Below are 14,524 nucleotides of genomic sequence, written 5' to 3'. Positions count from 1 at the left end.
CAAATTTTCGAAAAAAAAAAAGCTAAAAAACAAATAAAACGAAAATGAACAGGCGCACTGGACCACCAGGGAAAAGAGCAACAATATAAAAACAAGAAAAAAAAGAACAATAGATGCCAATCAGTGCCCACTGACTGGCAACATGGGCACTGACCGGCATAATATGGGATAAAAAAGTGATGCCCAGCAATGCCATCAGTGTCACCCTTCAGTGTCCATCAGTGCCACCCCTCAGTGTCCACCAGTGCACATCAGTGCCACCCATACGTGCTACCCATGAGTGCCCATCAGTGCCACCCATGAGTGCCCATCAGTGCCGCCTATCAGTACCGCCTTATCAGTGCCCATCAGTGCCACCTCATCTGTGCCCATCAGTGCCACCTCATCGGTGCTCATCAGTGCCCGCAATTAATGAAGAAAACGTACTTATTTACAAAAAAAATGAACAGAAAAAAATAAAGACCCAGATTCAAAGAGAGCAGGCGCACATTACGCCGCCATAGAGTAACCAATGTACGCTACGCCAATGTAGCGCAGAGAGACAAGCAATGCATTCAGCAAGCCTGTGCTCCCAATGCTGCGCCAGCGTGGCGTGGGATTCGAAGGCGTATACCGGCGTAGGTGGAAGTGGGCGTGACCCATGCAAATGAGGCGTGACCCCATGCAAATGATGGGCCGAGCGCCAGACAGATACCTATCATGAACTGCGCATGCGCCGTCACGTGGACGCATCCCCCTGCGCATGCTCACAACCACGTCGGAACAACTGCCTAAACTACGCCGGATCACTGCGTACGGCGTGAACGTAACCTACGCCCAGCCAGACACACGTCCAACGTAAAATACGCCGGCTCGTGTTCCCTGGTGCAGACCTTTACATGTCTGCTGGTGGGTAGCACCTCCTTTATGGTGGAATAACTTTACGCCGGACGTACAACTTACGCCCACCTCGCGTAGCCTGTGTCGGGCGCACGCACATTCGTGAATCGTCGTATTTCCCTCATTTGCATGTTTGAATGGCTAATCAATGGGAGCGGCACCATGCTCCCAGCCTAAATGTACGCCCACCCTACGCCGGCGTAAGCAAGCTATGTCGGCGGAGTGTAGCCTGGTTTTAGGCGCATATCTGTTTGTGGGTCTGGCGCACAGATACGACGGCGCACATTTGCACTTACGTCGGCGTAACTTGTTATACGTCGGTGTAAGTGCTTTGTGAATCTGGGCCAAAAACTTAATTTTTTTCAAAATTTTCAGTCTTTTTTTTGTTGTTGCTCAAAAAAACAACAACGCAGAAGTGATCAAATACAACCAAAAAAAAGCTCTATTTGTGGGAACAAAATGATAAAAAAAATTGTTTGGGTACAGTGTAGCACGACCGCGCAATTGTCATTCAAAATGTGACAGCGCTGAAAGCTGAAAATTGGCCTGGGCAGGAAGGTGCGTAAGTGCCTGGTATGGAAGTGGTTAAAGGTCCTGCAATGCATTATGGTACAAAAAGCGAATGCGCAAAATAAATTCGGGATTGCAAATCTCAAAACTGTAGGATTCACCTCAAAGCCATCAATCATTCCTATTTTGTTCTTGTGTTGCAGCCCTTCCTGTGGTGTTCAGCAAGCCGTTGAAGAATACGGTTGTAGAGGACGGAGTCACAGTGACTCTCCGCTGCGAGACCTCCAAACCCAACGTTCCCCTAGAATGGAGGAAAGGGTCCATGGCTCTCTTCCCTTGTGCCAAGTATGAAATGAGACAAGATGGGGTGGTAGCAGAGTTGGTAGTCTTCGACACCGAGGGGGAAGATGCCGGAGATTACACCTGTGATACAGGAGACCAACAAACCACCTCCAACGTCAAAGTCAACGGTGAGTGACATTGTCCCAACTCACGATACTTGGAAGTGTATGCATGTATATTGTATATATGGATTATATTTGCCTTCAAAAACTAATACCCCATCCTCCCTTACATCAGATCTCAAGAGCCCCTCCCCCCACCATTAGAAAGCCAAGAGCCCCCCCTCCATTAGAAGCCAAGAGCCCCCGCACCATTAGAAGCCAAGAGCCCCCCCCTCCATTAGAAGCCAAGAGCCCCCGCACCATTAGAAGCCAAGAGCCCCCCCTCCATTAGAAGCCAAGAGCCCCCCACCATTAGAAGCCAAGAGCCCCCCCCCACCATTAGAAGCCAAGAGCCCCCCCTCCATTAGAAGCCAAGAGCCCCCCCACCATTAGAAGCCAAGAGCCCCCCCCACCATTAGAAGCCAAGAACCCCCCCTCCATTAGAAGCCAAGAGCCCCCCCCACAATTAGAAGCCAAGAGCCCCCCCCCACCATTAGAAGCCAAGACCCCCCCTCCATTAGAAGCCAAGAGCCCCCCCTCCATTAGAAGCCAAGAGCCCCCCCACCATTAGAAGCCAAACCCCCCCACCACCATTAGAAGCCAAGAGCCCCCCCTCCATTAGAAGCCAAGAGCCCCACCACCATTAGAAGCCAAACCCCTCCCCACCATTAGAAGCCAAGAGCACCCCCACCATTAGAAGCCAAGAGCCCCCCCCCCCCACATATCAGAATTCAAGAGTTCCTCACCCTTCCTTACATCACAGTGCACCTCTCCCTTACCTTGAACTGCTGCCGGGAAGAAGCTGGGGGCGGAGCTGAGAAGCAGAAAGTGCTAAGTCTGGAGGAGGGCTGGAGTTTGCCGAATGTTCAGTCCAGGGAAGGCGGAGACGAGGATGTGTCCTCCTATCTGATGCCAGGGGTGGACTGGCCATTGGGACTATAGGGAGTTTCAGTGGGCCGGGTTCAGTGACAGAGGACCGCCGCCCGCCTCCGCTCCTCTGTATCTCCCTTCCCGCAGCGCTCACCTCCTCTCCCTCCCCGCAGCGCTCACCTGGGGGGAACAGAGAAGCAGAGGGAGGACCAGAGGAGCAGGGGGGACGACAGAGGAGCATGGGGGGAGAGGACAGACAGCTGACTCAACAGCTTTGGCCTGGGAGTTTCTCACTTCTGCCTAATCTTGTCCCATAAGGGGAGCACCGAACTGATTCTTAGTCCCGGGTGAAATAATGTCCAGCTTCCCCACTAGTACCAGTAACAGCCGTTCTACTCTAATAAAGTAGAATGGCTAGTGGCTAGTGAAGGGGGAGAGGGGGAGAGGGGGCTTGGGTGGCCGGGGGGTGCGGGAGAGACCCGTCAAAGTGGGCCAGTCTGGATAAAGTCCAGGGCCACATTTTTGTCCCAGTCCAGCCCTGTCTGATGCCCACTGCTGAGACAGGGGGAGAGCAGAGATGAGCCTCTCCACGGCTGCACAGAAAAGCACAGGGTCTGTAGGAGGAGTTCTGTCCTCTTTAATGCCAACTGCTGAGGCGGGTAGGGGAACAGAGACGTGAATCTCTCTGTAGCTGCACAGATAAGCCCAGGATCTGGCGGAGGTGCTCTGAACAAATCAGAGCAGAGACTCCTCCCCTTTCTTGCCTGCTCTGCTCAGACGGCCCCTTTAGATTTTAAATCAGACTGAGACAGTCTGAAGGCAAAACTCTCCCGCCGTATTTATCCAAACCTAAAAAATATTCATATGCATTAGTTCATATTTAATACTTTATATTCCCTATAAGATGGTCAGGAACATAGCTGTGCAGACCCATAGAGATCTCACCAACAGATTGGCCAAGAGACACAATAAACTATCAGATCAACTCTCCAGGATCTATTAAAAAAATTATAATATACATCATGGGTGGATTAATTATTATAATTAGCCCCACCACCTGCTTATACACTGATCGGGCGTAACATTATAACCACCCACCTAATTTTGTGTAGGTCCCCCTTTTGCTGCCAAAACAGCCCTAAGCCGTTAAGGCATGGACTCCACTAGACCTCTGAAGGTTTTCTGTGGTATCTGGCACCAAGTCATCAGTAGCAGATCCTAAAAGTCCTGTAAGTTGGGAGGTGAGGGCTACATGGATCGGACTTGTTTTTCCAGCACATCCCACAGATGCTCGATCTGGAGAATTTGAAGGCCATAGCCATACCTCAAAGAGACCTTTTTTCACATGCTTTGTGGTCCAGTTCTGATGCTCACAAGCTTATTATAGGTGCTTTTGGCTGTGGACGCGAGTCAGCATGGGCACCCTGACCAGTCTGTGGCCCCATGCACAACACACTGCAATGCCCTGTGTGTTCTGGCACCATTCTATCAAAACCGGCACTCGCTTTTTCAGCCAATTCTGCTCCAGTAGCTCTTCACTATTGGATCGGACTACAAGGGCCAGGTTTCCCTCCTCCACCTCCATCAATGAGCATTCCCTCCCCACCTCCATCAATGAGCCTTTCCTCCCCACCTCCATCAATGAGCCTTCATTCCCCACCTCCATCAGTGAGCCTTCCCTCCCCACCTCTATCAATGAGCCTTCCCTCCCCACCTCTATCAATGAGCCTTCCCTCCCCACCTCCATCAATGAGCCTTCCTTCCCCACCTCCATCAATGAGCATTCCCTCCCTCACCTCCATCAATGAACATTCCCTCCCTCCCTGACCTCCATCAATGAGCATTCCCTCCCCACCTCCATCAATGAGCCTTCCCTCCCTCACCTCCATCAATGAGCCTTCCTTCCCCACCTCCATCAATGAGCCGTTCCCCACCTCCATCAGTGAACCTTTGTTCCCCACCTCTATCAGTGAGCCTTCCCTCCCCACCTCCATCAATGAGCCTCCCCCCCACCTCCATCAATGAGCCTCCCCCCCACCTCCATCAATGAGCCTCCCCCCACCTCCATCAATGAGCCTTCACTCCTCACCTCCATCAATGAGCCTTCCCTTCCCACCTCCATCAATAAGCCTTCCCTCCCCACCTCCATCAATGAGCCTTTCTCTCCCACCCCCATCAATGAGCCTTCCCTTCCTAACTCCATCAATGAGCCTTCCCTTCCCTCCTCCATCAATGAGCCTTCCCTCCCCACCTCCATCAATGAGCCTTCACTCTTCATCTCCATCAATAAGCCTTCCCTTAATATCTCTTTTCTTTTTAATCGGACTACACGGGCCAGCCTTCCCTTCCCTCCCCCCACCTCTATCAATGAGCCTTCCCTCCCCATCTCCATCAATGAGCCTTCCCTTCCCTCCTCCATCAATGAGCTTTCCCTCCCCACTTCCATCAATGAGCCTTCCCTCCCCTCTCATAGTAGCTCTTCTATTGGATTGGACTACACAGGCTAATTTTGCTCACCATGTGCATTATTGAGCCTTGGCTTCCCATGGCCCTGTCCCTAGTGCACCAGGTTTCCTTCCTTGGACCACTTTTGGTGGGCCCTGACCACTGCAGACCGGTAACATCCCACAAGAGCTGCAGTTTTGAAGTTGCTCTGACCCAGTCACCTAGACATTACAATTTGGCCCTTGTCAAAGTCACTTAAATTGTTACTCTTGTCCATTTTTCCTGCCTTCAACACAACTTCTGGGACAACATGTTTACTTCCTCCTTAATATATCCCCCCACTTTCAGATGGCGTTGTAATGAGATAATCAATGTTTTTTCACCTGTCAGTGGTCAAAAATTTATGGTTGATTGGTGTATATTGTAATTCCTTTGCTGTCTTGCAGTTCTCCAGTTCGTGAAGAATTTAGAAAATGTAGTGGCTGAAGAAGGCTCAACTGCCTGTCTCCGCTGTGAGGTCTCCGCCAAGATGGCCTCCGTGGAATGGAGAAAAGGTGCTGAGAAACTACAAGCCAACCACAAGTATGAGATGAAGCAGGATGGGACTGTGCGGGAGCTGATCATTCATGATCTGGAGCTGGAGGACAACGGGGAGTATGTTTGCATCGCTCGAAGCAAAAGAACTACGGCCACGCTAACTGTGAAGGGTAGGTTTTGTGTGAGGTCCTAAAGGACAACTGTTCTTTGATAATTACTCCCAAATCTGGAAACTTACCTGCTAAAATATGTATAAAGTCATACAGATGCCTCGATTGTCTCCTCACTTCTGTGCTATATTGATATGCAGGTTTTCTTTTTCTCTCAGAAAATGGCTGCAGGTTCGCCTCCCTCCCCCAAAACCCTTTGGCTCTACCCCCTATCCAACCTCTGAGCACCGTCCCTTGTCTCCCCCCTTCCTACCTCTGAGCACTGTTCCTTGTTTCCACCCCCTTCCCACCTCTGAGCACCGTCCCTTGCCTCCACCCCCTTCCCACCTCTGAGCACTGTCGCTTGTCTCCACCCTCTACCCACCTCTGAGCACTGTCCCTTGTCTCCACCCCCTTCCCACCTCTGAGCACTATCCCTTGTTACCACCCCCTTCCCACCTCTGAGTACCGTCCCTTGTCTCCTCCCCCTTCCCACCTCTGAGTACCATCCCTTGTCTCCTCCCCCTTCCCACCTCTAAGCACCGTCCCTTGTGTCCACCCCCTACCCACCTCTGAGCACTGTTCCTTGTTGCCACCCCACACCCACCTCTGAGCACCGTCCCTTGTCTCCACCTCCTACCCACCAATGAGCACTGTCCCTTGTTACCACCCCATTCCCACCTATATGCACTGTTCCTTGTTACCACCCCCTTCCCACCTCTGAGCACCGTCCCTTCTTACCAACCCCTACCCACCTCCCAGTACAGCCGTTGTAGAGATTACAGTAGTTTGTATGAGATTTGTAAACATTAACAAGAAAGTTGGTAAAATACAGTAGATCCCTTGCAATAACACCCACACCAGCAACAATAGCACCCCCAGCAACAATAGATCCACCCGAGCAGCAATAGGTCCCTCGCCAGAAACGATCGACCCCATATGAGTAAAAATAGATCCTCCCCAACAATAGACCCCCCAACAGACCCTCCCAGCCGCCAGCAACAATAGAATTTACTTCCCCACAACAGCAGATCCTCCCCAGCAACAATAAATCCGGTCTCCCCACAATAGTAGATCCCCCAGCAACAACAGATCCTTCACAGCGACATTAGACCCCCAACAGCCCCTCTGTGCAGCCAGGCACAATAGACCCCGCCCCCTCCCTTCACCACAGTAGATCCTCTCAAGCAAAAACAGCCCCCCCCCCCAGAAACAATACAATACCACCTCCTTCAGCAACAATAGATCCTCCAGAATGCCCAAGCTCCCCCTGCCTGTACATACTTCAGTACTGGGGGTGCTGGGAATGCTTATCCTGAAAAATGCCCTGCGAATTTCTAATATAAAGAGGATAACAGAAGAGACTTTCAACTGCTGCTCTGCCCCCTGCTCTGCCCCCTGTCCCCCTGTCTATTCTCTCTGTTGCTATTGGACATAACCATCTCAGTGATGTCCGACCTGAACTCCTCCCTAACTACAAACTCAGCTGGTACCTCGTCCGTCCCGCCCACCAATTTAGAGAGTCAACACTCCCACTGAAAGTCACATTTCAGTCGGCATGTAGAAATGTACAAGTTAATAAATTATTAATACAATCCAAGAAAAAAAGTAAAAAAAAAACCTGAAAAAGCGAACTTTGTTTCTTAGTAATCAGTGTTAATGAAAAAAGTACTGTACAGTAAAACCTTGGATTGCGAGCATAATTCATTCCAGAAAAATGCTTGTAATCCAAAGCACTTGTATATCAAAGCATTTTTTTTATAGGGTATAAAAGAGAAGAGAGGCGCCTCTAAGTGTAGCAATAAGTTGCTAAATGTTGTACTTTCATTAAATGTAACCATATTGCTACACTTAGAGGCGCCTCTCTTCTTTTTTATACTCAGTTGTGATATGACGCTACTCTTACATCAAGACATCGCTTGTATATCAAGGCAAAAGTTATTAAAACATTTTGCTTGTCTTGCAAAACGCTCTCAAACCAAGTTACTCTAAAACCAAGGTTTTACTGTATATAAAAAGTATACATTTAAATGGGAGCCAGTTCTCCTCCCAGCCTCTGCCCCCCCCGCCCCCACCCAAGCGCTATGCCCATACAATGTTAGGACTTGATTCTGGAGGGAGGAGTCACACCTAGTCATCCAATCGGTGGATTGGATTAAACCAAACTTCTCTTCTTTTTAGAACTGGATGTCACCATTGTCCGTGGCCTCAAGGACCTGTCCGTCTTTGCCGGAGAGGACGTTGTGTTTAAGTGTGAAGTCTCCCACGCCAACGCAAAGGACGTAGCGTGGACCTTGCAGGGCATTACGCTGGTAAAGAATGAGATGAATGAGATCTGGGTGGAAAGTGAGAAGGTCCATGTCCTGAAAATGAGCAGTATGACCCAGGAGGACAGCGGTCCCGTGACTTTCAGAGTTGGGTCACACACATCTACAGCCCAACTTGTGGTCAAAGGTAACGTGGATTCAGTGGTCAAATTACAATGTCTGTCTCTGGTTAGAGCAGGGGTCTCCAAACTTTCTAAACAAAGGGCTAGTTTACTGTCCTTTAGGCCCCGTACTCACGACCAAACATGTCTGCTGAAACTGGTCCGCAGACCAGTTTCAGCAGACATGTTTGGCCGTGTGTAGGCCCGAGCGGACCATTTTCGGGCGGATCGGACAGGTTTCCAGCGGACAACTGTTTCCTGGACTTGCTTTAAAACAGTCTGCTGGAAACCTGTCCCCCCGACATGTACGTTCGTCTGTACAGACCTACCGTACATGTCCGGCCGCCCGCCATCCCTCGCATGCGTCGAATGACTTCGACGCATGCGTGGAAGCATTTTAAAGGCAGGAAGCCCACGTCGCCGCGTCATTGTCACGGCGACACCGCGTCATCGACGCGGCGACACCGCGGACACGCCCCGCGTATTGTTTACGCGCAGACCTCTGTTCGATGGTGTGTAGAGCCATCGAACAGAAGTCCCCGAGCAGACATGTCCGATGAAAACGGTCTGCGGACCGGTTTCATCGGACATGTCTGCTCGTGAGTACTCGGCCTTAGACTTTAAAGTGGCCAGTGGGAGTAGGAAATGCCCCATTATTCATTTTAGTGGGAGGAATAATCCCCCGTTGTTGGTATCTTTGGCAATGAAAGTGTCCCATTGTTAATATAAGTAAAAGGAATAATGCCCCATTGTTGATATAAGTGAGAGGAATGATGCCTCAATGTTTGTATCCAGGGCAGTTGTTAGAAATTATGGGGCCCGTCAGAAAGGTTGTACGGGGGCCCCATGATTTCTAACAGCGGCTCTAGTTTCCCAACCCCACCTATACCCTCCCCCAGCGGCACTGACTTTATCCGTGACGCGCCTTATCCGCCGAGGGGAAGTTTTTCTCAAGACGTCAATCATCTGGGCGAAGTCCCACATGACACTACGCCTCTTCATAGGAACGCCTACTCCCGCGGGAGTGTGTACCCGGAAGCCAGGTGGAAAATAGCAATAATACGGTATGTACAGCAAAAAACAAAAAGCATACTGTAAATGTTGGAAGTATGCAGAATGTAATGTTATATACATGTTTTTAGGGTGAACCTAGAAATGAACAATAAGAGCCGGTTCACAAACAGGCGTCACGACTTTGGGGGGGCGACTCGGCAAGGCGATCTCAAGAAGACTTGAGAGGCCACTTGCAAAATGACTTCTGTATTGAAGTCAATGCAAGTCGCCCCCAAAGTAGTACAGGAACCTTTTTCTAAGTTGGAGCGACTTTCGTCGCTCCTATTAGAACAGTTCCATTGAATAGAGCAGACCATGACTTGTCAGGCGGCTAAGTCGCCTGACAGGTCGCCCCTGTGTGAACCGGCTCTTAAGCTGCCCTTGGCCCCCTGTTTAGCTGATGGGGCCTGGGCCCAGTACAACGGGACTGGTTGTACTGCCTTATCAGCGGCCCTGTTGGTATCAGTGGGAGAAATAGTAGCTCATTATTGCTGTCTTTGATGTCAGTTGGCAGAATGGTGCCCCATCATTGGTGTCAGTGGAAGAATAGTGCCTCAAGGGCCAGATAAAGGCAAGCAAAGGGCCACATTCAGTTTGGAGACCACTGGGTTAGACCAAAAATTTGAACTTATGATGGGAAAAGGAGCACTTAATTATGCTTTGATACTCCAGTTATCGATGTCTTCTGCAGCTCCGTGACACGATCGCGGGACACTGGCGGACATCGAGTCCTCGGGACCCACGGTCATGGAGCTCGCGGCAGGGATATCACCGGGTGGCCCCGCCCTCAGCTATATAACAGCTGTCAAAGCGAAAAGCCTGCAGTCAGCGGGAGCCTCCCACGGAGGGGGAATTTTTCTGTTTTTTTCTCGGGAACGCCAGACGCTGTGATCAAAGATGAATGGACATCGCCGGACATTTTTATTTTTTTATTTTATAATAAAGGACAAATGGAACGGAACAAATTAATAATAAACAACAACAATAATAATAAAAAGTGTTTATTATTATTATTGTTATTTATTATTATTCATTATTTCGGATAATTCGTAACTTCAGATTAATTTGTATTCGTTACGTTCACTATTAGCCAAATTTGAAAGGAAATTCCAATACCTATAATTTAATAGTTAGTAATGGTTAAGTTATTATTATTTACCGTATATACTCGAGTATAAGCCGACAAGAATATAAGCCGAGGCACCTAATTTTACCACAAAAAAATGGGAAAACGTATTGACTCAAGTATAAGCCTAGGGTGTCCATCTGCATGGCTCACTGTGCCTCACTTTGCCTCACTGTGTCCATGTGCATGCCTCACTGTGCCCATGCCTCACTGTGTCCATGCCTCACTGTGTCCATGTCTCACTGTGCCCATGCCTCACTGTGCCCATGCCTCACTATGCCCATGACAAGACTGACATTTAACATAGGAGTCTATGGAAGGGGTGCCAGGCTTTGAAAAATCAGTGCTCCCCAGACGTAGGCCCTCCAGACAACAAACTTTGCACACTTGTAGAGGAGAAATGGTGCTACATGTGTACCAAGGTCCGGGTCCAGGAGACCTATGACCGGCCGGTACTGGGTCCCCAAATTCACCAGAGAAATGACTGTTTAACATGGGAGTCTATGGAAGGGGTGTCTGGCTTTGAAAAATCGGAGCTCCCCAGCCATAGGTCCCCCAGACAACAAACTTTGCACACTTAGAGGAGAAATGGGACTACATGTGTGCCAAGTTCCGGGTCCAGGGGACCTACGACCGGCCAGTACCGGGTCCCCAAATTCACCGGAGAAATTACTGTTTAACATGGGAGTCTATGGAAGGGGTGCCCAGGTTTGAACAATTGGTGCTCCACGGCCGTAGGTCCCCCGGACAACAAACTTTGCACAGGAAGAGTGGGGATACATGTGTGCCAAGTTTGGAGTCCAGGGGACCTATGGTCGGCCGGTACCAGGTCCCCAAAGTCTGGGAGATCAGGCTCAAAAAGGTGACTCGAGTGTAAAAAAATGTGCTGAAAAACTCGACTTATACTCGAGTATATACGGTAGTTATTATTTTAGATTTTGGAATTTTCGGGTTTTCGGATTTACAAATTTGTGAAATTTACGAACTTCCGAATTTTCAAATTTAAGAAATTGTCGAAATTCATTAAAAACTAATTTGGAACTAAACAAATTGCACATCTCGACTATATGTAACTATATGAACCTCTTTGTTTTTCCAGCTCCTCTCCCGGTGATTAAGAGACAACTCTCTGACGTGGAAGTGGAGGAGGACGCCACAGTGGTTCTACAGTGTGAGCTGTCCCAGCCCGGAGCGTCCCTGGTGTGGAAGAAGGGCGCCCAGCAGATCAGTCAGAGCGCCAAATACAATATTCTGGATCATGGCGCCATGCAGGTCCTGCAGATCCTCAATGTGGCGCCTGCAGATTCCGGCGTCTACACCTGTGATATCGGAACCCAGCAGACGAAGGCCAAAGTGACCGTAACAGGTAGAGAGTTTGACTTCTCAAAATGCTACAAAGAAGAATTTACTTGTTGATAAAGTTGAGATTTAGCTAATTATAGTCACATTTAGATGGTCTTGTTCCAGAACGTTAAAAAAATGTCATTAGTAATTTCTTAACGAGTATGAAAAACACGCCCGGCATTCATAACCCCATGAGTGGTCAATGAGCAGTGTAACCCATTCACAATAGTGTCATGAGATGCGTCAAGACAAATGTTGATTTCCAAGAACATGACATACACTATATTACCAAAAGTATTGGGACGCCTGCCTTTACACGCACATGAACTTTAATGGCATCCCAGTCTTAGTCCGTAGGGTTCAATATTGGGTTGGTCCCGCCCTTTGCAGCTATAACAGCTTCAACTCTTCTGGGAAGGCCGTCTACAAGGTTTAGGAGGGTGTCTATAGGAATGTTTGACCATTCTTCCAGAAGCACATTTGTGAGGTCAGGCACAGATATTGGATGAGAAGGCCTGGCTCGCAGTCTCCACTCTAATTCAGCCCTAAGGTGTAGTCATGATGGAACTGTACAGTTCTGGCCATGCACGGCCTTTCTCCAGAAAGATTCCCCACCAGCTTTCTCCTCAACCTGTGCATGGATGTAACAGCCCCATTAATTTCTATGCAACAGCCATACTCTGCATTACTAGACATGTGCAATTAGTTTAGTTCCAAATTCGTTTTTAAACAGATGTAGACAAATTTGTTAATTCTGAATCCAAATTTCCAAATTTTTATGAAAAAAATTCAAAACCCAAAAAATTCGAATTTTCGGAAATTCGAAAGATAAAAATTTTCGGAAATTCTAAATTTCGGAAATTCTAAATTTCGGAAATTAGGAAATTCGAAATTTAGGAAATTTGGAAATTCGGAAATGTGAAAATCCAAAAATTTGGAAATTCAGAAATCCAAAAATAAGAAAGAAAACCTGAAAATTCAAAGACCTGAAAATTTGAGAATCTGAAATAATAACTAGCTAATAACAATGTAACTATTATTAACTATTAAATTATAGGTATTGGAATTTCCTTTCAAATTTGGCTGTTAGTGAACGCAACGAATATGAATTTATCCGAAGTTACGAATGATCTGTAATAACGAATGCCGCATCTAAACGAATAGAATGTAATGAATTAATGTTAATTAGGGTTGAGCGAACCCGAACTGTAAAGTTCGGGTTCGGTACGGACTTTGGGTTTTTCCCGAACCCGGACCCGAACACGAATAGTTGGAAAAAGTTCGGGTTCGGGTTCGGGGTTTGGGTATATTTGGCGCGCGGCACGGCAGCCAATCGCCTTTCTTTTTACAACTGTGACTGTAATCTGATCACAGCCATGCCTACGTATGGCATGGCTGTGATTGGCCAGTGCAGCATGTGACCCATCATGCGACGTGCTTCTATATTAGATACAGGCACACAGCACAGATCGTCACTCTGCTTTACTCTAGATAGGGAAAGGCTGGTGGAATCTGCTGCTTAGGGAAAGTTAGGTGATCTGGCTGTATTCTACTTATGTGAGGGCAAGGTTCCTGATTGTTCTTTAGGGAGAGTGTTAGGTGTGTGCTGTGATTAATTACAGGCATACCCCGCTTTAAGTACACTCACTTTACATACACTCGCGAGTAAGGACATACCTGCGAGTGTATGTAAAGTGCCTTACAAGTACTTTACAGACATTTTGCAGCCGCAGTAGAAGGAGCTGAAGCTCTGAGAGCATACCCCGCCCTGTTCCAGTGTGCCCCTGACACCCCCACTACAGCCCCTGACACCCCCACTACAGCTCCTGACCCCCCACTACACCCTAGAGGTGAAAAAAGGTATTGTTTCACTTTAAGTACATTTTCGTTTTACATACATGCTCTGGTCCCATTGTGTACTTAAAAGTGGGGTATGCCTGTACTGCTCCAGAAATTTCAAGAGGGAACACTTTATTCATTTGAGATCTGCATCATCTTATCGTATCTGGCTGCTTCAGTTATGTGAGGGGATGGTTGCTTGCTGCTGATTCTCATAGGGACAGTTGTAGGTCTTAGTTTGTTTCTTAAATATCAAGAAGCACTGTATTCCTCTGACATCTGCTGTGCTGCTATACACTTCAGGCATTTGCTTCATCTATAGTGGCTGTTTGCAATCTATAGCTAACTGGCTGCATATTACAATAACACCAGACCTGCCACAGCAACTGTTCACCTGTCATATACTGAGTTTCTGTCAAGTAACAGTTCCATACTCAGTGAGATTTTTCAGAAAAAAAAAAAAAATTCTGTGGGGTGGGGGCAGTCATTACTGTATAGGTGACTGTTCACCTGTCATATACTGAGTTTCTGTCAAGTAACAGTTCCATACTCGGTGAGATTTTTCAGAAAAATAAAATAATTTCTGTGGGGGGGGGGGGGGGGGGGGGCAGTCATTACTGTATAGGTGACTGTTCACCTGTCATATACTGAGTTTCTGTCAAGTAACAGTTCCATACTCAGTGAGATTTGGGGACAAAACCGGGGACAGACTTTGTCCGGGGACAGTGTCGTCAATCCGGGGACTGTCCCCTGAAACCGGGGATGTCTGGTCACCCTATTGTAGGATTTTATTCTGAATAAAATTACAAATGTACACTGAATTCCCTAAAACCCTTTACAGCATTGGGGGGTTGAATAATTTTGAACAAAACTGTATGGACCTCGTCCTCCAAGGTCAAAA

General features: G+C 48.1%; 1 protein-coding gene across 1 annotated transcript in view; it reads left to right on the top strand.

Annotated features, from left to right (window-relative positions):
• The window catches only part of OBSCN (obscurin, cytoskeletal calmodulin and titin-interacting RhoGEF), a 640,872-nt gene that overhangs the window by 288,949 nt on the left and 337,399 nt on the right, over window positions 1–14,524 (top strand). Inside the window, exons 61-64 of the mRNA XM_040354276.1 lie at window positions 1,593–1,859; window positions 5,594–5,854; window positions 8,015–8,287; window positions 11,540–11,806. Coding sequence (XP_040210210.1) covers window positions 1,593–1,859; window positions 5,594–5,854; window positions 8,015–8,287; window positions 11,540–11,806 — 1,068 coding nt within the window. The remainder of the gene's footprint in view (window positions 1–1,592; window positions 1,860–5,593; window positions 5,855–8,014; window positions 8,288–11,539; window positions 11,807–14,524) is intronic.

Source organism: Rana temporaria, chromosome 5 (assembly GCF_905171775.1).
Source record: "Rana temporaria chromosome 5, aRanTem1.1, whole genome shotgun sequence".
Classification (NCBI taxonomy): Eukaryota; Metazoa; Chordata; class Amphibia; order Anura; family Ranidae; genus Rana; species Rana temporaria.
The sequence above is the reverse complement of the archived record's forward strand: the minus strand, read 5'-3'. Positions and strand labels throughout refer to the sequence as shown.